We start from the raw sequence: 18,400 nt of genomic DNA on the forward strand, positions 1-18,400 counted from the left end.
GGTTGTCTGCGTTTTACAATTAGGGATATTGCTGTGAATTACTACAGTGCTACTATGAATTTACTATGATACTACTGTGTATTTACTATGATACTACTGTATATTTACTATATTACTACAGTGTATTTTCGTCCTGTCAGGGTATAAAGGGTAAAGATGACATGTTGGAGGACTCAGACGAGGACCAGCACGATGCCTACCTGGAGAGGATGAAAGAGGAGGGCAAGATCAGAGAGGAGGCCAATGACAGCGATGACTCCGATGGAGAGAGCGGTGAGTGACAGGAGGCTTGGCCAATCAGAGGGCGAGAGCAGTGAGTGACAGGAGGCTGGGCCAATCAGAGGATGAGAACAGTGAGTGACAGGTATAGCTGAGCAATTATTTAGGTTGGTTCGGTTTCAGTTTGAGTATTAAAACACAATCACGGTTTTTAATTTTGGTTTAGATCATTTTTTTAAAACAAATGCACCATACATTATGTGGGTTGAATACTGTAACAACACAGAATAAAACAATGAATAAAAATCCCATGATGGTAGTGACTGTCCATTACTGCTTATCACTTATTAATCATTTATTCACATTACTTTACTTTAATAAAATATTTCAATTGTTGTGTTAATTACATTTGTTTTATTTGATTAGTTTATTATTTAATTCGAAGTCATCATCTCATCTCTATAGAGCTGCTGCCTATGTGGTCTGACATGTTTTAGTAGTTCTTCAATGTAATTAAGCATACTTTTATCACCATACTACTAATACCAATTATCAATCACTTATATTATGTTTTTTTTTTTAAATACCTCACCAAGCAACTGCTCTCTACACCTCTCGATAACGCATTATTCTGTCTCTCGTGTCTGCCCTGACCGGACAAGTAGGCACGCAATGGATCATGGTCATTGTAGTTAATTACCATGTTTACTGCACTAAACAGTGTAGAATATTGGCCTGTTGGAGACTACAAGTCCTTACTACATCACACAGTTCGGGCTTGACCTGATTTATCTCTAGAGTAACTGCACATTGGGATCACAGAAAAAAACGGAACGAAATGGAACTCAAATAATTGAACCGATGTCAGTCAGTTAGTTCAGAGGGTGAGAGCGGTGAGTGACAGGAGGCAGGGCCAATCACAGTTTTTTCTCTTGTCTTCCAGATGAGTCTTTTAACCCTGGAGAGGAGGAAGATGACATAGCGGAAGAGTACGTATTCGTTTTCAATCCATTACTCCCTTATCTTTACCGCTTTTTATCAGTCAATCACATTCCCTTCTCTCTTCTCATCCTGCCTCCCTCTCTCTCACTTGCCTCCTTTCTTTCACTCTCACACTTTCTCTTTCTCTCCCCCCCTCCCCGTCTCGCTCTCTCTTTCTCTTTCCTTCTCTCTCAGGTATGACAGTAAGGCATCAGCCAGTGACAGCAGTGCAGAGGGGGGAGACAGTGACAGAGAAAAGAAGAAGAGACCAGCCAAGAAGGCCAAAGTGGTGAAGGAGAGGAAACCACGCAAGGTAAAGGAGGGAGGAGAGGTAAAACTAAGTACCTCATCTGAAATGAACCCTCCCTTCCTTTCTATCGCTCAACCTCTCTCCTTATTTTTCCTCTTTCCTCTCTTTCTCTACCTTCACCTCTGTTTTTCTGCCTCTTCCCTTCCTCTCTCCCTCCCCCTTTTCTCCCTTCTCCCTCCTTTACTCTCTCTCCCCAGAAGAAGCCGAAGGACAGTGGCGCCCCCAAGAGGCCGATGAGCGCCTATTTCCTGTGGCTGAATGCGAGCCGCGAGAGCATCAAAGCAGAGCACCCTGGGATATCCATCACAGAGATCTCCAAGAGGGCCGGGGAGATGTGGAGGGAACTGGGGAAGGAGCAAAAAGTGGTATGAGAGAGGGAGAGAGAGAGATACCAGTACTGCAATTGTCCTCCTCTCATCCTTCCCTCTTGTCTTTCTTTTGCTCTCCCTTTCATTAGTGTGTGAAAATGTAGTTCATTGTAATATACATCTTGTTGACTTATTGACTATCTCTGTCTTTCTTTTTCTCCGCCCCATTCCCATCTCTTTCTCTCTCTCTTTGTCTCTCCCTTTCTCTCTCCCTCTACCCGTTTCTCTCTCTGTCTGTCAGGAGTGGGATGGGAAAGCGGAGGAGGCGAAGAAGGACTATGAGGTAGCGATGAGGGAGTACAGAGAGAGTGGAGGAGGATCCTCTGCCCCCTCCAAAAAGTACAGTAACATGTCCCTGTTAAACACCTACAGTTGAAGTCCGAAGTTTACATACACCTTAGCCAAATGCATTTAACTTTTATTTCTTTCATCACATTCCCAGTGGGTCAGAAGTTTACATACACTCAGTTAGTATTTGGTAGCACTGCCTTTAAATTGTTTAACTTGGGTCAAATGTTTAGGGTAGCCTTCCACAACCTTCCCACAATAAGTTGGGTGAATTTTGGCCCATTCCTCCTGACAGAGCTGGTGTAACCGAGTCAGGCTTGTAGGCCTCCTTGCTCGCACATGCTTTTTCAGTTCTGCCCACAAATTTTCTATAGGATTCAGGTCAGGGCTTTGTGATGGACACTCCAATATCTTGACTTTGTTGTCCTTAAGCCATTTTACCACAACTTTGGAAGTATGCTTGCGGTCATTGTCCATTTGGAAGACCCATTTGCGACCAAGCTTTAACTTCCTGACTGATATCTTGAGATGTTGCTTCAATATCTCCATATAATTTTCCTCCCTCATGATGCCATCTATTTTGTGAAGTGCACCAGTACCTCCTGCAGCAAAACACCCCCACAACATGATGCTGCCACCCCCGTGCTTTATGTGTAGTTGCAAACCATAGTCTGGCTTTTTTTATGGCGGTTTGGCTTCTTCCTTGCTGAGCGGCCATTCAGGTTATTTACGATTAAAGTGGCTGATATAGTTCTCGTTTTACTGAGAATATAGAGAATATAGATACTTTTGTACATGTTTCTTCCAGCATCTTCACAAGGTCCTTTGCTGTTGTTCTGGGATTGATTTGCACTTTTCGCACCAAAGTACGTTCATCTCTAGGAGACAGAGCGCGTCTCCTTCCTGAGCGACATGAAGGCTGCGTGGTCCCATGGTGTTTATACTTGCGAACTATTGTTTGTACAGATGAATGTGGTACCTTCAGGCGTTTGGAAATTGCTCCCAAAGATGAACCAGACTTGTGGAGGTCAACCATTATTTTTGGGCTGATTTCTTTATATTTTCCAATGATGTCAAGCAAAGAGCCACTGAGTTTAAAGGTAGGCCTTGAAATACATCCACAGGTACACCTCCAATTGACTCAAATGATGTCAACTAGCCTATCAGAAGCTTCTAAAGCCATGACATCATTTTCTGGAATTTTCCAAGCTGTTTAAAGGCACAGTCAACTTAGTGTATGTAAACTTCTGACCTACTGGAATTGTGATACAGTGAATTATAAGTGAGATTATCTGTCTGTAAACAATTGTTGGAATAATTACTTGTGTCATGCACAAAGTAGATGTCCTAACTGACTTGCCAAAACTATCGTTTGTTAACAAGAAATTTGTGGAGTGGTTGAAAAACAAGTTTTAATGACTCCAACCTACGTGTATGTAAACTTCCGACTGTACATACTACACTCTTACAAAAAAAGGTTTGGGATAGAACCAAAAAGGGTTCTATGCTTGATTCATAATAGTGCATTCGGAAAGTATTCAGACCCCCTTCACCTTTTCCACATTTTGTTACGTTGTAAGCTTTAAAAAAAAGTCAGCCAGCTTGGAGTTTGACAAAAGGCACCGAAATGACCCTGGGACCATGAGAAACAAGATTCTCTGGTCTGACGAAACCAAGATTGAACTCTTTCACCTAAATACCAAGCGTCATGTATGGAGGAAACTGGCACCATCCCTACGGTGAAGCATGGTGGTGGCAGCATCATGCTGTGGGGATGTTTTTCAGCAGCAGGGACTGGGAGACAAGTCAGGATCGAGGGAAAGCTGAACGGAGCAAAGTACAGAGAGAATCTTGATGAAAACCTGCTCCAGTACTCAGAACCTCAGACCGAGGAGAAGGTTCACCTTCCAACAGGACAACGACCTTAAACACACAGCCAAGACAACTCAAGAGTGGCTTCAGGACTTCAAGTCTCTGAATGTCCTTGTACCCGATCAAACATCTCTGGAGAGACCTGAAAATAGCTGCGCAACGACACTCCACATCCAACCTGACAGAGCTTGAGAGGATCTGCAGATAAGAATGGGAGAAACTCCCCAAATACAAGTGTGCCAAGCTTGTAGCGTCATACCCAAGAAGACTCGAGGCTGTAATCACTGCCAAAGGTGCTTTAACAAAGTACTGAATACTTATGTAAATGTAATATATATATATATATTTTTTTTATACATTTGCAACATTTTCTAAAAACCTGTTTTTGCTTTGTCATTATGGGGTATTGTGTGTAGATTGATGAGGGGAAAAAAACAATTTAATCCATTTTAGAATATGGCTATAATGTAACAAAATGTGGAAAAAGTGAAGGGGTCTGAATACTTTCCGAATGCACTGTACATGGCTTCTACATCTACACCAAAACCTGAACTATAGACCTCGGTTTAAAAGCTGACGGTGTTTTTATATACTTTTATTTTATTTTGAATCCTGCAGCTCTGTTGGGCTAAACTGCTGTGAGCGCCTCTATCTATCCCGGGATCCTGCCAAATTCCGTATAGGAGGAGAGACGAGAAAGCCCAGCTAGCCTAGCTGGCTCGGCGGGCTCAAATGGAGGCCGCTATCTAACGCAGGAACTGTGTTTACTTTGCTTTGTTCCGGGACAATGTGGACCACGCTGACTTTCAATGTAGCAACTGCTTGCGGAGGACTACAGGAGCGAAGCAGCTACTCTTGGCAAGCAAGTAGCAAACCTACATAAGCTACTGGGGAACCCACGTCCACCTACTTTTTATTTTTCTTCCACCCCAGTAGCCGGACGCCGCTCTGGTCTGGTGGTAGTTTCGCCGCCATGTCGCGGCTCTCCACAGCCGACTGGCTGGTGCTTTGCAGGGTTCCATCCCCGAAGGGGTCTCCCCATTACGTCACTCGCCTTGGACGTCGAAGAAGGTGTCCTCTGGCAATGGTGGTCTCCATGAGATGTTGAGCCCGGAACTGACACAGACCAAAAACAGATTTGCCACCCTGGATCCAGAGGTTCCAGCGCCTTCGTCCTGGGTGGGTTCCCAATCAAGATCCTATCTGGAGGTAGCTGCGTCTTCGTCCTCTGTTCTGTCTCCCTCTCCAGTGGCTTCTACCTCGTGTTCAGATCCTCGGAGCTCCCAGCCTCACCAGACCGTGAGGCTGCCTGAGAGACCGGCCCATTCAACATCACCAGCTGTCATCATAGGAAACATCTCGATTCCCAAGGCAAAAACCCTGTGCTTACCCAGGAGCATGAGTACAGAACATAACAAGGCTGCTTCCAACTGTTCTACCACAGATGCCGGGAGCTGACACTGTCGTAGTCCATGTGGGGTCAAACGACATCAGGAGGGCTAGCATGGAACATTTGAAAATGGATTTTAAAGAACTGATTTTAGCATTAAAATAATTTCAGGTCCAGTACCATCGTTGGGCCGCGGGTGTGAAAGATTCAGCAGACTGCTGGCATTACACATCTGGCTAAAAGACTACTGTAGCTCTGGAGTCACTTTTATTAATAACTTTGACACCTTCTGGAAACAGAAGATACTCTACAGGAATGACGGAGTCCATCCATATCATCTTGACTCCTGGACTCTGTCCACGCATTTCAAGGCTGCGTTGAAACAATGACTGGTAAATGATCCAAGACCAGCTGTCACGCCCTGACCTTAGAGAGCCTTTTTATGTCTATATTTGGTTTGGTCAGGGTGTGATTTGGGTGGGCATTCTATGTTCTGATTTCTATGTTTTGTGTTTCTATGTTTTGGCCGGGTATGGTTCTCAATCAGGGACAGCTGTCTATCGTTGTCTCTGATTGGGAATCATACTTAGGCAGCCTTTTCCCTTTTGCTATTGTGGGAAGTTATCTTTGTTAGTGGCACTATTGCCCTTGTAAGCTTCACGGTCGTTTCTTTGTTTTGTTGGCGACATTCATTCAAATAAAGAAAATGTAAGCTCACCACGCTGCGATTTGGTCCACTTCTTCAGACGGTGGTGACACCAGCTCGGTTAATCCCTAACATTGTGACAATGAGTCGTCATAATGATGCATCAAATGTACATGATTTTAGGGGCATTGTAAAAAACACAATGTATGTCATTTAATTGATGTACCCCTAATTGCACCGAATACATCTGTTTATCCTACAGCTATTGTAAGCAGAAATCATGAGCCTATAAACCAGAGTTACACTTTTAGCACTGAGGCGGTGTGCAATAGTAGGAAGACCACTTTATGCCGCTCACCCTGCACTATCAGCTCCAATGTAAATAACATGAGTAAGTCTACCTCTGATAAGCTTCCCAGTAAAGCATTAAAAACAATCAAGCAACCCATAAAAGTGCTAAAAAATAGCCCATATTAACATATGTAGCCAAAGAAACAAGGTCCATGAAGTCAATAACTTGCTTGTAACAGATGACATTCATATTCTGACTATCTCTGGAACTCACTTAGATAATATCTTTGATGATACAGTGGTAGCAATACATGGTTATAACATCTACCGAAAAGACAGAAATGCCAATGGTTGCGGTCTATATTCAGAACCACATTCCTGTAAAGCTTAGAGACGATCTAATGTTAAATACTGTTGAGGTAATATGGCTACAGGTTCATCTGCCTCACATAAAGCCCATTCTTGTGGGAAGCTGCTATAGACCACCAAGTGCTAACAGTCAGTGTCTGGATAATATGTGTGAAATGCTTGATAATGTATATGATATCAACAGAGAAGTATATTTTCTGGGTGATTTAAATATTGACTGGCTATCATCAAGCTGCCCACTCAGGAAAGAACATCAAACTGTAACCAGTGCCTACAAAGTGATTTTCTGGATTTTATTTCTCATTTTGTCTGTCATAGTTGAAGAATACCTATGATGAAAATTACAGGCCTCTCTCGTCTTTTTAAGTGGGCGAACTTGCACAATTGGTGGCTGACTAAATACTTTTTTGCCCCACTGTAGCTTCACGGCTCGTTTTGTTATTTTGTTAGTTTGTTCAGTGTTTCATTCTTTAAATAAAGAATGTACTCATACCACGCTGCACCTTGGTCTCATTCGTATGACGAACGTGACAGTGACTTGGTGGTGACCTAACATAATAGTTTGTGGAGCTTTCGCTGTAAAGCCTTTTTGAAATCAGACACTGGCTGGATTAACGAGAATCGTATCTTTAAAATGGTACCTAATAATTGTATGTTTGAGAAATTTGATTTATGAGATTTCTGTTGTTTGAATTTGGCGCCCTGCAATGGCTGTTGGCGAGGGGTTCTGCTAGCGGAACCCCGTTCCCAGACAGGTTAATGACTTTTTCATTGGAAAGATAAGCAAACTTAGGGATGACATGCCAGCAACAAAGGCAGACACTACCCATCCAAGTATATTGGACCAAATTATGAAAGACAAGAATTGTACTTTTGAATTCCTTGCAGTCAGTATGGAAGAGGTGAAAAAAATATTGTTGTCTATCAACAATGATAAGCCACCAGGGTCTGACAATCTGGATGGAAAACTACTGAGGATAATTGAAGGCGATATTGCCGATATTGCCACTCCTATTTGCCATATCTTCAATTTAAGCCTACTAGAGAGCATGTGCCCTCAGGCCTGGAGGGAAGCTAAAGTCATTCCGCTACCCAATAATAGTAAACCCCCCTTTACTGGCTCAAATAGCCGACCAATCAGCCTGTTACCAACCCTTAGTAAACTTCTGGGAAAAAATGGTGTTTGACCAGATACAATGCTATTTCACAGTAAACAAATTGATAACAGAAATTCAGAAGGCTTATAGGGAAGGACACTCAACAAGCATAACACTTACACAAATGACTGATGATTGGCTGAGAGAAATTTATGATAAAATGATTGTGGGAGCTGTCTTGTTAGACTTCAGTGCAGCTTTTGACATTATCGATCATAGTCTGCTGCTGGAAAAACGTATATGTTATGTCTTAACACCCCCTGATATAATGTGGATAAAGAGTTACTTGTCTAACAGAACACAGAGGATGTTCTTTAATGGAAGCTTCTCAAATATAATCCATTTAGAATCAGGAATTCCCCAGGGAAGCTGTTTAGGCCCCTTGCTTTTTTCCCTTTTTACTAACGACATGCCACTGACTTTGAGTAAAGCCAGAGTATCTATGTATGCGGATAGCTCAACGCTATACATGTCATCTATTACAGCGACTGAAATGACTGCAACATTCAACAAAGAGCTGCAGTTAGTTTCAGACTGGGTGGCAAGGAATAAGTTAGCCTAAATATTTCTAAAACTAAAAGCATTGTATTTGGAACAAAACACTCACTAAACCCTAAACCTCAACTAAATCTTGTAATAAATCATTTGGAAATTGAGCAAGTTGAGATGACTAAACTGCTTGGTGTAACCCTAGATTGTAAACTGTCATGGTCAAAAGATATTGATGCAGTAGTACCTAAGATGGGGAGAAGTCTGTCTATAATAAAGCAACGTTTTGCCTTCTTAACAACACTATCAACAAGGAAGGTCCTACAGGCCCTCCTAGTTTTGTCGCACCTTGACTACTGTTCAGTCGTGTGGTCAAGTGCCACAAAAAAGGACTTAGGAAAATTGCAATTGCAAATTGCAAAAAGAACAGGGTCGCACGGCTGGCCCTTGAATGTACACAGAGAGCTAATATTAATCAAATACATGTCAATCTCTCCTGGCTGAAAGTGGAGGAGAGATTGACTTCATCACTACTTTTATTTATGAGAGGTAAGGGCCTGTGTTGTGAAATCTGTGAATGTATTGTAATGTTTTTAAAATTGTATAACATCCTTAATTTTGCTGGACCCCAGGCAGCAGCTAATGGGGATCCATAATAAATACAAATACATCTGCATTTCTTGCTGTTTGAGGTTTTAAGCTGGGTTTCTGTATAGCACTTTGTAACATTGGCTGATGTAAAAAAAAAAAGGCTTTATAAATCCATTTGATTGATTGATTAAGATTCAATATAGAACCGAAGTTGGTTCCATATAGAATCCTGTAGGAAACCCGAGGGTTCTATATGGAACCAATTTTGGTTCAGTGAGAAGAAGCCCTTGGGTTCTGATCAAAGAACTCTACAAAGGGTTTTATATAGAACCTATATATAGAGACAAATATTTAGTAGGAAAACTTTTTGTTTTCATTTCGATGTCTCCAGGTTGACTTTAGATGCAGCTAGCTAGCTAGCTAAGATTGAGGAGAGGCCACTGGATTTTATCTCGCTAATGTTAGCATTGCTAGCTATTTTTGACAAACTTTGCTAGCTATTGACAACATTGCAATCTGTCTAAAGTAAATTTGACGACATGATAATGCTGGCAAAGTTGTTTCCTACTAAATATGTGACAATTTTAGCAATGTCATTGTATTTCCAGGCACTGTAATGTAATTTAAACCTAACAGTAGTTAGCCTCTGTCCAGAATGACTGGGTGTATCACCACATTAGGGCACCACTATGGCACCACCGAGTGACGGAGGTGCAACCTATGAATATGAAGCAAGCACTAGAACCCTTTTTGATTTTATCCAGAACCTTTTTTTCTAAGAGTGTAGATACAATTGATGCACTACTTGTACATAATTTGCAGTATATATAACGTGGGGTGGTTTCCCAGACACAGATTAAGCATACTGCTAGACTAGAAATCATTTCTAATTGAGATTCTCCATTGAACATGCTTTTTAATCCAGGACTAGGTTTCTGTCACGCCTGCTCCCGCTTCCCCTCTCTGGCGCTCGAGGGCTCTCGTCATTACGTACACCTGTCACCATCATTACACACATCAGCGCTCATTGGACTCACCTGGACTCCTTTACTTTGTTGATTGCCCCTCTATATCTGTCTGTTCCTCAGTTTGTTCCCCGTGTCAGCATTATTGCCGTTTTGTTTTCCCCTAGCCAGACGCTGTCCATTTTCATTTCCTGTCCATGTTTCATTAAATGTTCACTCCCTGTACTTGCTTCTCGTCTCCAGCGTCGGTCCTTACAGTATCATAGATTATCATGAAAGAGTTTTGCTAAACATAACAGCAAAAGGTGCATCATATTTGAAGTTTTTGTCTGAATGTTTGCTTATGTAGCATGTCTTTAATCTATCACTTCCTCTTTTTCATGTGTTCAGGGAGAGGAAAAAGAAGGGAGGGAAGAGTGATGAGAAGAATAAGAAGGGGATGTCTGGTGGAGGGAGGGAGCGAGAGAGGGAGAGGACGACAGGAAACGACAGCTTTAAGAGCAGGGAGTTTATCTCCAGCGAAGAGAGCTCCTCAGAGTCAGACAGAGGCAAGGGCAAACGCAAACGCAAGGTGAGGACACATATGCACACACACACAATGTACTTCACATATAAAACATTTTGCTACAAGTATGGCATTTCAGACAATTGTTTTGTTTAATCTTGTTCATGCCTCTTCTTTTACCCTCTCTCTCTCTCTCTCTCCCCCATCTCTCTCTCAGGGTTCAGATGAACTAGAGGAGGTGGCCTCGACCCCACCCAGTTCTGACTCAGGATCAGACTGAGGCGCGCCTGAGAGGAGAGAGAGAAAGAGAGGGAAGAACATGGACAGGGAAAAGAGGGCAAAGTGTGGAGAGGGGTTGTGAACTCTACCGCCCTCCGTTCCTCTCTCTCATACCTTTGTTCTATTCTATTTTAAAGCACAGGAATCAAGTATGAAGATAATTCATACCGATGTATTCAAAAATATTCTGTCCAGGAATTGTAAAACGATCCCCCTCATCTCAGGAAGCAAAATACTGTATTTAATGATTTTAGCCCAGTGCAAAAATCCCATAACCTGACCAGTGTCATGACTACATTTCCCAGCTACACATGCATGACACTGTCTGTTGGTTTAGGCTGTGAACAACTCAGGTAAAAACCTTTGCCTGCTGTTAAATGTAGTTTTCCAGAATATTACTAAATTAAATATTATAAGTAAATGCTCTTTTCCATGTCTTGAGTGTTTTGGTGCTGACTGGCGTAAATGTCTTTCACATAACGGCACACATGTTCACAAACACACACACACATAAACAACCATTTGCTATTAGCGAAGCACAATACACATTCTATGGTTATTCCACGTGGTTTAGAAGGATGTGTGGTGTTGGACTGAGTTAGAGGAAGGAGGAGGGCTGTGGTTTCAATATACCATGGTGTGGTCAACTATGAGCAGTGCAAATGACGGGGAGGAACAGAGAGAGGGATGGATGGAGGAGGCCTGTCTTTTAAGTGTCTGTGCGTAGTCTGATACTGATGACAAGCGCTCTAACGGATATCAATTCTCTCTCCCCTCTCCTTCTCAGCCAACCACAACATCTATTTCCTCGTTCTTTCTCTCTCACACACTCCCTTTTGTTCTCCCTCTCTCAGTTTCTCTGCACACCCCTTCTCTCCAACCACAACATCTTCTGTATATGACAGCTACATTGTTTATCTACCACAACACTTACCCTCTTCTCTCTACATTACTAGCCCTGGATTGATATAACTTTAAACAGTAGATATATTTTTTTTTATTGTCACATACACCGGATAGGTGCAGTGAAATGTGTTGTTTTACACGGTCAGCCGTAGTACAGCGCCCCTGGAGCAAATTAGTGTTGTGCCTTGCACATCGACAGATTTTTCACCTTGTCAGCTCAGGTATTCGAACCAACCTTTCAGTTACTGGTCCAACGTTCTAACCGCTAGGCTATCTGCCGCCCTTTACATCATGTCCTTTGTTCTTTTTGGTTGTTTCTCTCTCCCCTTATCATTGTCTGTTCTCCCTCCCCTTCTCCTTCGTCTTCTGTCTGTCCTCTCCAGCCCCTCTAGCTCTCTCCTTCCTCTCAGACCACTTACTAGGTAATCTAATTGAAGGTGTGGATGAGTTTTATTTATCATCTATTAAGTCAATTCCCTTTCTCTCTCCATCTCTTTCTCTCAGTCTCTCCCCAGCTGTCTTTTTCTTTCTCCCCCTCTCTCTCGTTCTCCAATTTCTAAGGAAATCTAATAACAAGTTGGAAAGAACTTCCTAGTATCTGTATTTTCTAACGGCGCCACAATCATCATTATGAGAAATATAACTCTCTGGGCGCATCCCAAATGGCGCCCTATTCCTTATATAGTGCACTACTTTTGACCAGGGCCTATAGCGTGTAATTTGGGACTTAGCATCTGTCTCTCTGTTAGCCCAGAGGGTTATGGTGTACTGTATACTTAACAGGATCATGCCTTAAAAACATACAATCCGTCGTACAGTGCTTGTAATTTGGACAAGGACACTGTTGCCACCCCCCGACACTATCTCTGACCGCTTTAATGCCCAAAAAGGCCCATTCAATTTCTTTGTTTAGCAGACGCTCTTATCCAAAGCGACTTACTGGAGCTACGAGGGTTAAGTGCTTTGCTCAAAGGCACATCAACAGATTGTTCACCTTGTCAGCTCAGGGATTTGAACCAGTGACCTTTCAGTTACTGGCCAAACGCTCTTAATGACTAGGCATTTTGGCATTTGTTTCATAAGTCCATTGTTGAAAAATGCCAAAATGTTTGACATGTCAGCAATCAAGTTTTCAAGATATATAACTTTCAAAACAAAGAAATACAGTGCATTCGGAAAGTATTCAGACCCCTTGACTTTTTCCACTTTTTGTTTTAAAAATCCACATCAATCTACTCACAATACCCCATAATGACAAGGTGAAAACAGGTTTTGAGAAATCTTTGCAAATGTATTAAAAATAAAAATTATAATGACCTTATTTACATAAGTATTCAGAACCTTTGCTATGAGACTCGAAATTCCATTGATCATCCTTGAGATGTTTCTACAACTTGATTGAAGTCCACCTGTGGTAAATTCAATTGATTGGACATGATTTGGAAAGGCACAAACCTGTCTATATAAGGTCCCACGGTTGACAGTGCATGTCAGACCAAAAACCAAGCCATGAGGTCGAATGCAGAGCTCCGAGACAGGATTGCGTCGAGGCACAGATCTGGGGAAGGGTACCAATCAATCAAATCAATCAAATGTGTTTCTGGCTGTGCCGGGTGGAGATTATAACAGAATCAAAATCAAATCAAATGTATTTATATAGCCCTTCGTATATCAGCTTATATCTCAAAGTGCTGTACAGAAACCCAGCCTAAAACCCCAAACAGCAAACAATGCAGGTGTAGAAGCACGGTGGCTAGAAACAACTCCCTAGAAAGGCCAAAACCTAGGAAGAAACCTAGAGAGGAACCAGGCTATAAGGGGTGGCCAGTCCTCTTCTGGCTGTGCCGGGTGGAGATTATAACAGAACATGGCCAAGATGTTCAAATGTTCATAAATGACCAGCATGGTCAAATAATAATAATCACAGGCAGAACAGTTGAAACTGGAGCAGCAGCACGGCCAGCTGGACTGGGGACAGCAAGGAGTCATCATGCCAGGTAGTCCTGAGGCATGGTCCTAGGGCTCAGGTCTCCAAGAGAGAGAAAGTAAGAGAGAATTAGGGAGAGCATACTTAAATTCACACAGGACACCGGATAAGACAGGAGAAACACTCCAGATATAACAAACTGACACTAGCCCCCCGACACATAAACTACTGCAGCATAAATACTGGAGGCTGAGACAGGAGGGGTCAGGAGACACTGTGGCCCCATCCGATGATACCCCCGGACAGGGCCAAACAGGAAGGATAGGAACAGAACATGATCAAGATGTTCAAATGTCCATAGATGACCAGCAGGGTCAAATAATTACAATCACAGTGGTTGTAGAGGGTGCAACAAGTCAGCACCTCAAGAGTAAATGCCAGTTGGCTTTTCATAGCTGATCATTCAGAGTATCTCTACCGCTCTTGCTGTCTAGAGAGTTGAACAAATCAGGTCTGGGACAAGGTAGCATGTCCGGTGAACAGGTCAGGGTTCCATAGCCGCAGGCAGAACAGTTGAAACTGGAGCAGCAGCACGACCAGTTGGACTCGGGACAGCAAGGTAGTCCTGAAGCATGGTCCTAAGAAAGAAAAAAGAAAAAGAGAGAGTTAGAGAGAGCATACTTAAATTCACACAGGACACCGGATAAGACAGGAGAAATACTCCAGATATAACAGACTGACCCTAGCCCCCCGACACATAAATTATTGCAGCATGAATACTGGAGGCTGAGACGGGAGGGGTAGGGAGACACTGTGGCCCCGTCTGACGATAACCCCGGACAGGGCCAAACAGACAGTATATAACCCCACTCACTTTGCCAAAGCACAGCCCCCACACCACTAGAGGGATGTCTTCAACCACCAACTTACTATCCTGATACAAAGTATAGCCCACAAAGATCTTTCACCTGGCACAAACCCGAGGGTGGTGGGGGGCTTACTGAAAGACACCAGTAAGCCAGTGACTCAGCCCCTGTAATAGGGTTAGAGGCAGAGAATCCCAATGGAGAGAGGGGAACTGACCAGGCAGAGACAGCAAGGGCGCTTCGTTGCTCCAGTGCCTTTCCATTCCCATTTCCTTCACACTCCTGGACCAGACTACACTCAATCATAGGACCAACTGAAGAGACGAGTGCGTCTCTCACATGGATAGGCAGACCATTCCATAAAAATGGAGCTCTATACGAGAAAGCCCTGCCTCCAGCTGTTTGCCTAGAAATTAGAGGGACAGTAAAAAGGCCTGCGTCTTGTGACCGTAGCGTACGTGTAGGTATGTACGGCAGGACCAAATCGGAAAGATAGGCAGGAGCAAGCCCATGTAATGCTTTGTAGGTTAGCAGTAAAACCTTGAAATCAGCCCTAGCCTTAACAGGAAGCCAGTGTAGAGAGGCTAGCACTGGGGTAATATGATAACATTTTGGGGTTCTAGTCAAGATTCTAGCAGCCGTGTTTAGCACTAACTGAAGTTTATTTCGTGCTTTAACCGGGTAGCCGGAAAGTAGAGCATTGCAGTAGTATAACCTAGAAGTGTCAAAAGCATGGATATGTTTTTCTACATCATTTTTGGACAGAACGTTTCAGATTTTGCAATGTTACGTAAATGGAAAAAAGCTGTCCTTGAAGCAGTGTTGATATGTTCGTCAAAAGAGAGATCAGGGTCCAGAGTAACGCAGTGGTCCTTCACAGTTTTATTTGAGGCAACTGTACAACAATCAAGATGAATTGCCAGATTCAACAGAATATCTCTTTGCTTCTTGGAACCCAGAACTATCATCTCTTTTGTCTGAGTTTAAAAGTAGAAAATTTGCTGCCATCCACTTCCTTATGTCTGAAACACAGGCTTCGAGGGAGGGCAATTTTGGGGCTTCACCATGTTTCATCGAAATGTAACGTGTGTGTCGTCCGCATAGCAGTGAAAGTTAACATTATGCTTCCGAATGACATCACCAAAAGTTAAAATATATTGTGAAAACAATAGTGGTCCTAAAACGGAGCATTGAGGAACACTGAAATTTAGAGCTGATTTGTCAGAGGAAAAACCATCTACAGAGACTAACTGATATCTTTCAGACAGATAAGATCTACATCAGGCCAGAACTTGTCCGTGTAGACCAATTTGGGTTTCCAATCTCTCCAAAAGAATGTGGTGAGAGTGCAGAGCCTCGGTCTGATGCCATTAAAAGGTAATTGACCACCTTTACCACAAGTGCAGTCTCAGTGCTATGATGGGGTCTAAAACCAGACTGAAGCGTTTCATATACATTGTTTGTCTTCAAGAAGGTAGTAAGTGGCTGCGCAACTGCTTCTTATACATTTTTTGAGAGGAACGGGAGATTCAATATAAGCCGATAGTTTCTTATATTTTCTGGGTCAAGGTTTGGCTTTTTCAAGAGGCTTTACTACTGCCACTTTTAGTGAGTTTGGTACACTTCCGGTGGATAGAGAGCCGTTTATTATGTTCAACATATGAGGGCCAAGCACAGGAAGCAGCTCTTTCTGTAGTTCAGTTGGAATAGGATCCCGTATGTTTACGGATGTGAAACGGCTAGCTAGTTAGCGGTGGTGTGCGCTAATAGCGTTTCAATCGGTGACGTCACTTGCTCTGAGACCTTGAAGTAGTGGTTCCCCTTGCTCTGCAAGGGCCGCAGCTTTTGTGGAGCGATGGGTAACGATGCTTCGAGGGTGACTGTTGACGTGTGCAGAGTGTCCCTGGTTCGCGCCCAGGTCGGGGCTAAAGTTATACTGTTACATATGCAGCTTGAAGGTTTAGAGGCCATGATTATTTTCATCAATGTGTCAAGAGATAAAGAATTAATAAACTTGAGTGTCTCCCTTGATCCTAGGTCCTGGCAGTGTTGTGCAGAATCAGGACAACTGCGCTTTGGAGGAATACGCAGATTTAAAGAGGAGTCCGTAATTTGCTTTCTAATGATCATGATCTTTTCGTCACAGAAGTTCATGAATTTATCACTGCTGAAGTGAAAGCCATCCTCTCCTGGGGAATGCTGCTTTTTAGTTAGCTTTGCAACGGTATCAAAAATTTGTTTTGGTTTGTTCTTATTTTCCTCAATTAAGTTGGAAAAATAGGATGATCGAGCAGCACTGAGGGCTCTTTGATACTGTACTGTCTTTAAAAGCTAGTTGGAAGACTTGCAGTTTAGTGTAGCGCCATTTCCGTTCCAATTTTCTGGAAACTTGCTTCAGAGCTCGGGTATTTTCTGTATACCAGGGAGTTAGTTTCTAATGACTAATGTTTTTTGTTTTTAGGGGTGCGACTGCATCTAGGGTATTACGCAAGGTTAAATTGAGTTCCTCAGTTAGGTGGTTAACTGATTTTTGTACTCTGACGTCCTTGGGTAGGTGGAGGGAGTCTGGAAGGGTATCTAGGAATTTTGGGTTGTCCGAGAATTTATAGCACGGCTTTTGATAATCCATGGTTGGGGTCTGAGCGGATTATTTGTTGTGATTGTACACTTAATAAAATGGTGGTCCGATAGTCCAGGATTATGAGGACAAACATTAAGATCCACAACATTTAGTGAGTAGGTAGTGAGTAGGTCCGGAGACATGTTGGACAAAACCCACTGGCTCCGAAAGCCTTTTGGAGTGAGTCTGTGGACTATTAAAGTCACCCCAAAAAATTATATTATCTGCCATGACTACAAGGTCCGAATTCAGTGAGGAACGCTGTATATGGCCAGGAGGCCTGTAAACAGTAGCTAGTAAAAAGTAAAAGTAATTGAGTAGGCTGCATAGATTTCATGAGTAGAAGCTCAAAAGACGAAAACGCAGTTTTGCGGGATGCGTGGGGGATATGATAACTAGTGTAATCAGGAGGTGAGGCCTCATTTAACACAGTAAATTCATCAGGCTTAAGCCATGTTTCATTCAGGCCAATCACATCAATATTATGATCAGTGATTAGTTCATTGACTATAACTGCCTTGGAAGTGAGGGATCTAACATGAAGTAGCCCTATTTTGAGATGTGAGATATCACAATCTCTTTCAATAATGACAGGAATGGAGGAGGTCTTTATTCCAGTGAGATTGCTAAGGCGAACACTGCCATGTTTAGTTTTGCCCAACCTGGATTGAGGCACAGACACAGTCTCAATGGGGATAGCTGAGTTGACTACACTGACTGTGCTAGTGGCAGACTCCACTAAGCTGGCAGGCTGGCCAACAGCCTGCTGTCTGGCCTGCACCCTATCTCATTGTGGAGCTGGGGGAGTTAGAGGCCTGTCTATGTTGGTAGATAAGATGATATGACCCCTCCAGCTAGGATGGAGTCCGTCACTGCTCAGCAGGCCAGGCTTGGTCCTGTTTGTGGGTGAGTCCCAGAAAGAGAGCCAATTATCTACAAATTCTATCTTTTGGGAGGGGCAGTTTTCAACCAGCGATTGAGTTGTGAGACTCTGCTGTAAAGCTCATCACTCCCCCTAACTGGGAGGGGGCCAGAGACAATTACTCAATGCCAACAAATCTTTCAATCTGATTTACACGCTGAAGCTATGTTGCGCTCTGACTGTTTCATCCTAACATCATTGGTGCCGACGTGGATAACAATATCCCTATACCAATGATGTTCTCATCTATCTGTGCCAATACTCTCTACACTCGCCAGTTTTAGCCTTAGCCAGCACCATCTTCAGATTAGCCTTAACATCGGTAGCCCTGCCCCCTGGTAAACAGTGTATGATCGCTGGATGATTTGACTTAAGTCTAATACTGCGGGTAATGGAGTCACTAATGACTAGCGTTTTCAATTTTTCAGAGCTAATGGTG

At 42.9% G+C, this 18,400-nt stretch overlaps 1 protein-coding gene across 5 annotated transcripts in view; it reads left to right on the top strand.

The window, feature by feature from the left end:
- ssrp1b (structure specific recognition protein 1b) overlaps positions 1-11,155 on the top strand; it is a 23,450-nt gene extending 12,295 nt beyond the window's left edge. For 2 of the 5 annotated variants that reach the window (XM_042312019.1, XM_042312021.1), the window contains 7 exons: positions 141-273; positions 1,163-1,208; positions 1,396-1,513; positions 1,711-1,875; positions 2,120-2,217; positions 10,327-10,507; positions 10,659-11,155. In XM_042312019.1, coding sequence (XP_042167953.1) covers positions 141-273; positions 1,163-1,208; positions 1,396-1,513; positions 1,711-1,875; positions 2,120-2,217; positions 10,327-10,507; positions 10,659-10,721 — 804 coding nt within the window. In that variant the 3' untranslated portion in view covers positions 10,722-11,155. Of the gene's footprint in view, positions 1-140; positions 274-1,162; positions 1,209-1,395; positions 1,514-1,707; positions 1,876-2,119; positions 2,218-4,656; positions 5,524-10,326; positions 10,508-10,658 lie in introns of those variants that run through there. The other 3 variants (XM_042312018.1, XM_042312020.1, XM_042312022.1) reach the window with 2 other exon arrangements.
- The last annotated feature ends 7,245 nt before the right edge of the window (positions 11,156-18,400 follow it).

The sequence above is a fragment of the Oncorhynchus tshawytscha genome, linkage group LG34 (assembly GCF_018296145.1).
Source record: "Oncorhynchus tshawytscha isolate Ot180627B linkage group LG34, Otsh_v2.0, whole genome shotgun sequence".
NCBI classification, from domain to species: domain Eukaryota; kingdom Metazoa; phylum Chordata; class Actinopteri; order Salmoniformes; family Salmonidae; genus Oncorhynchus; species Oncorhynchus tshawytscha.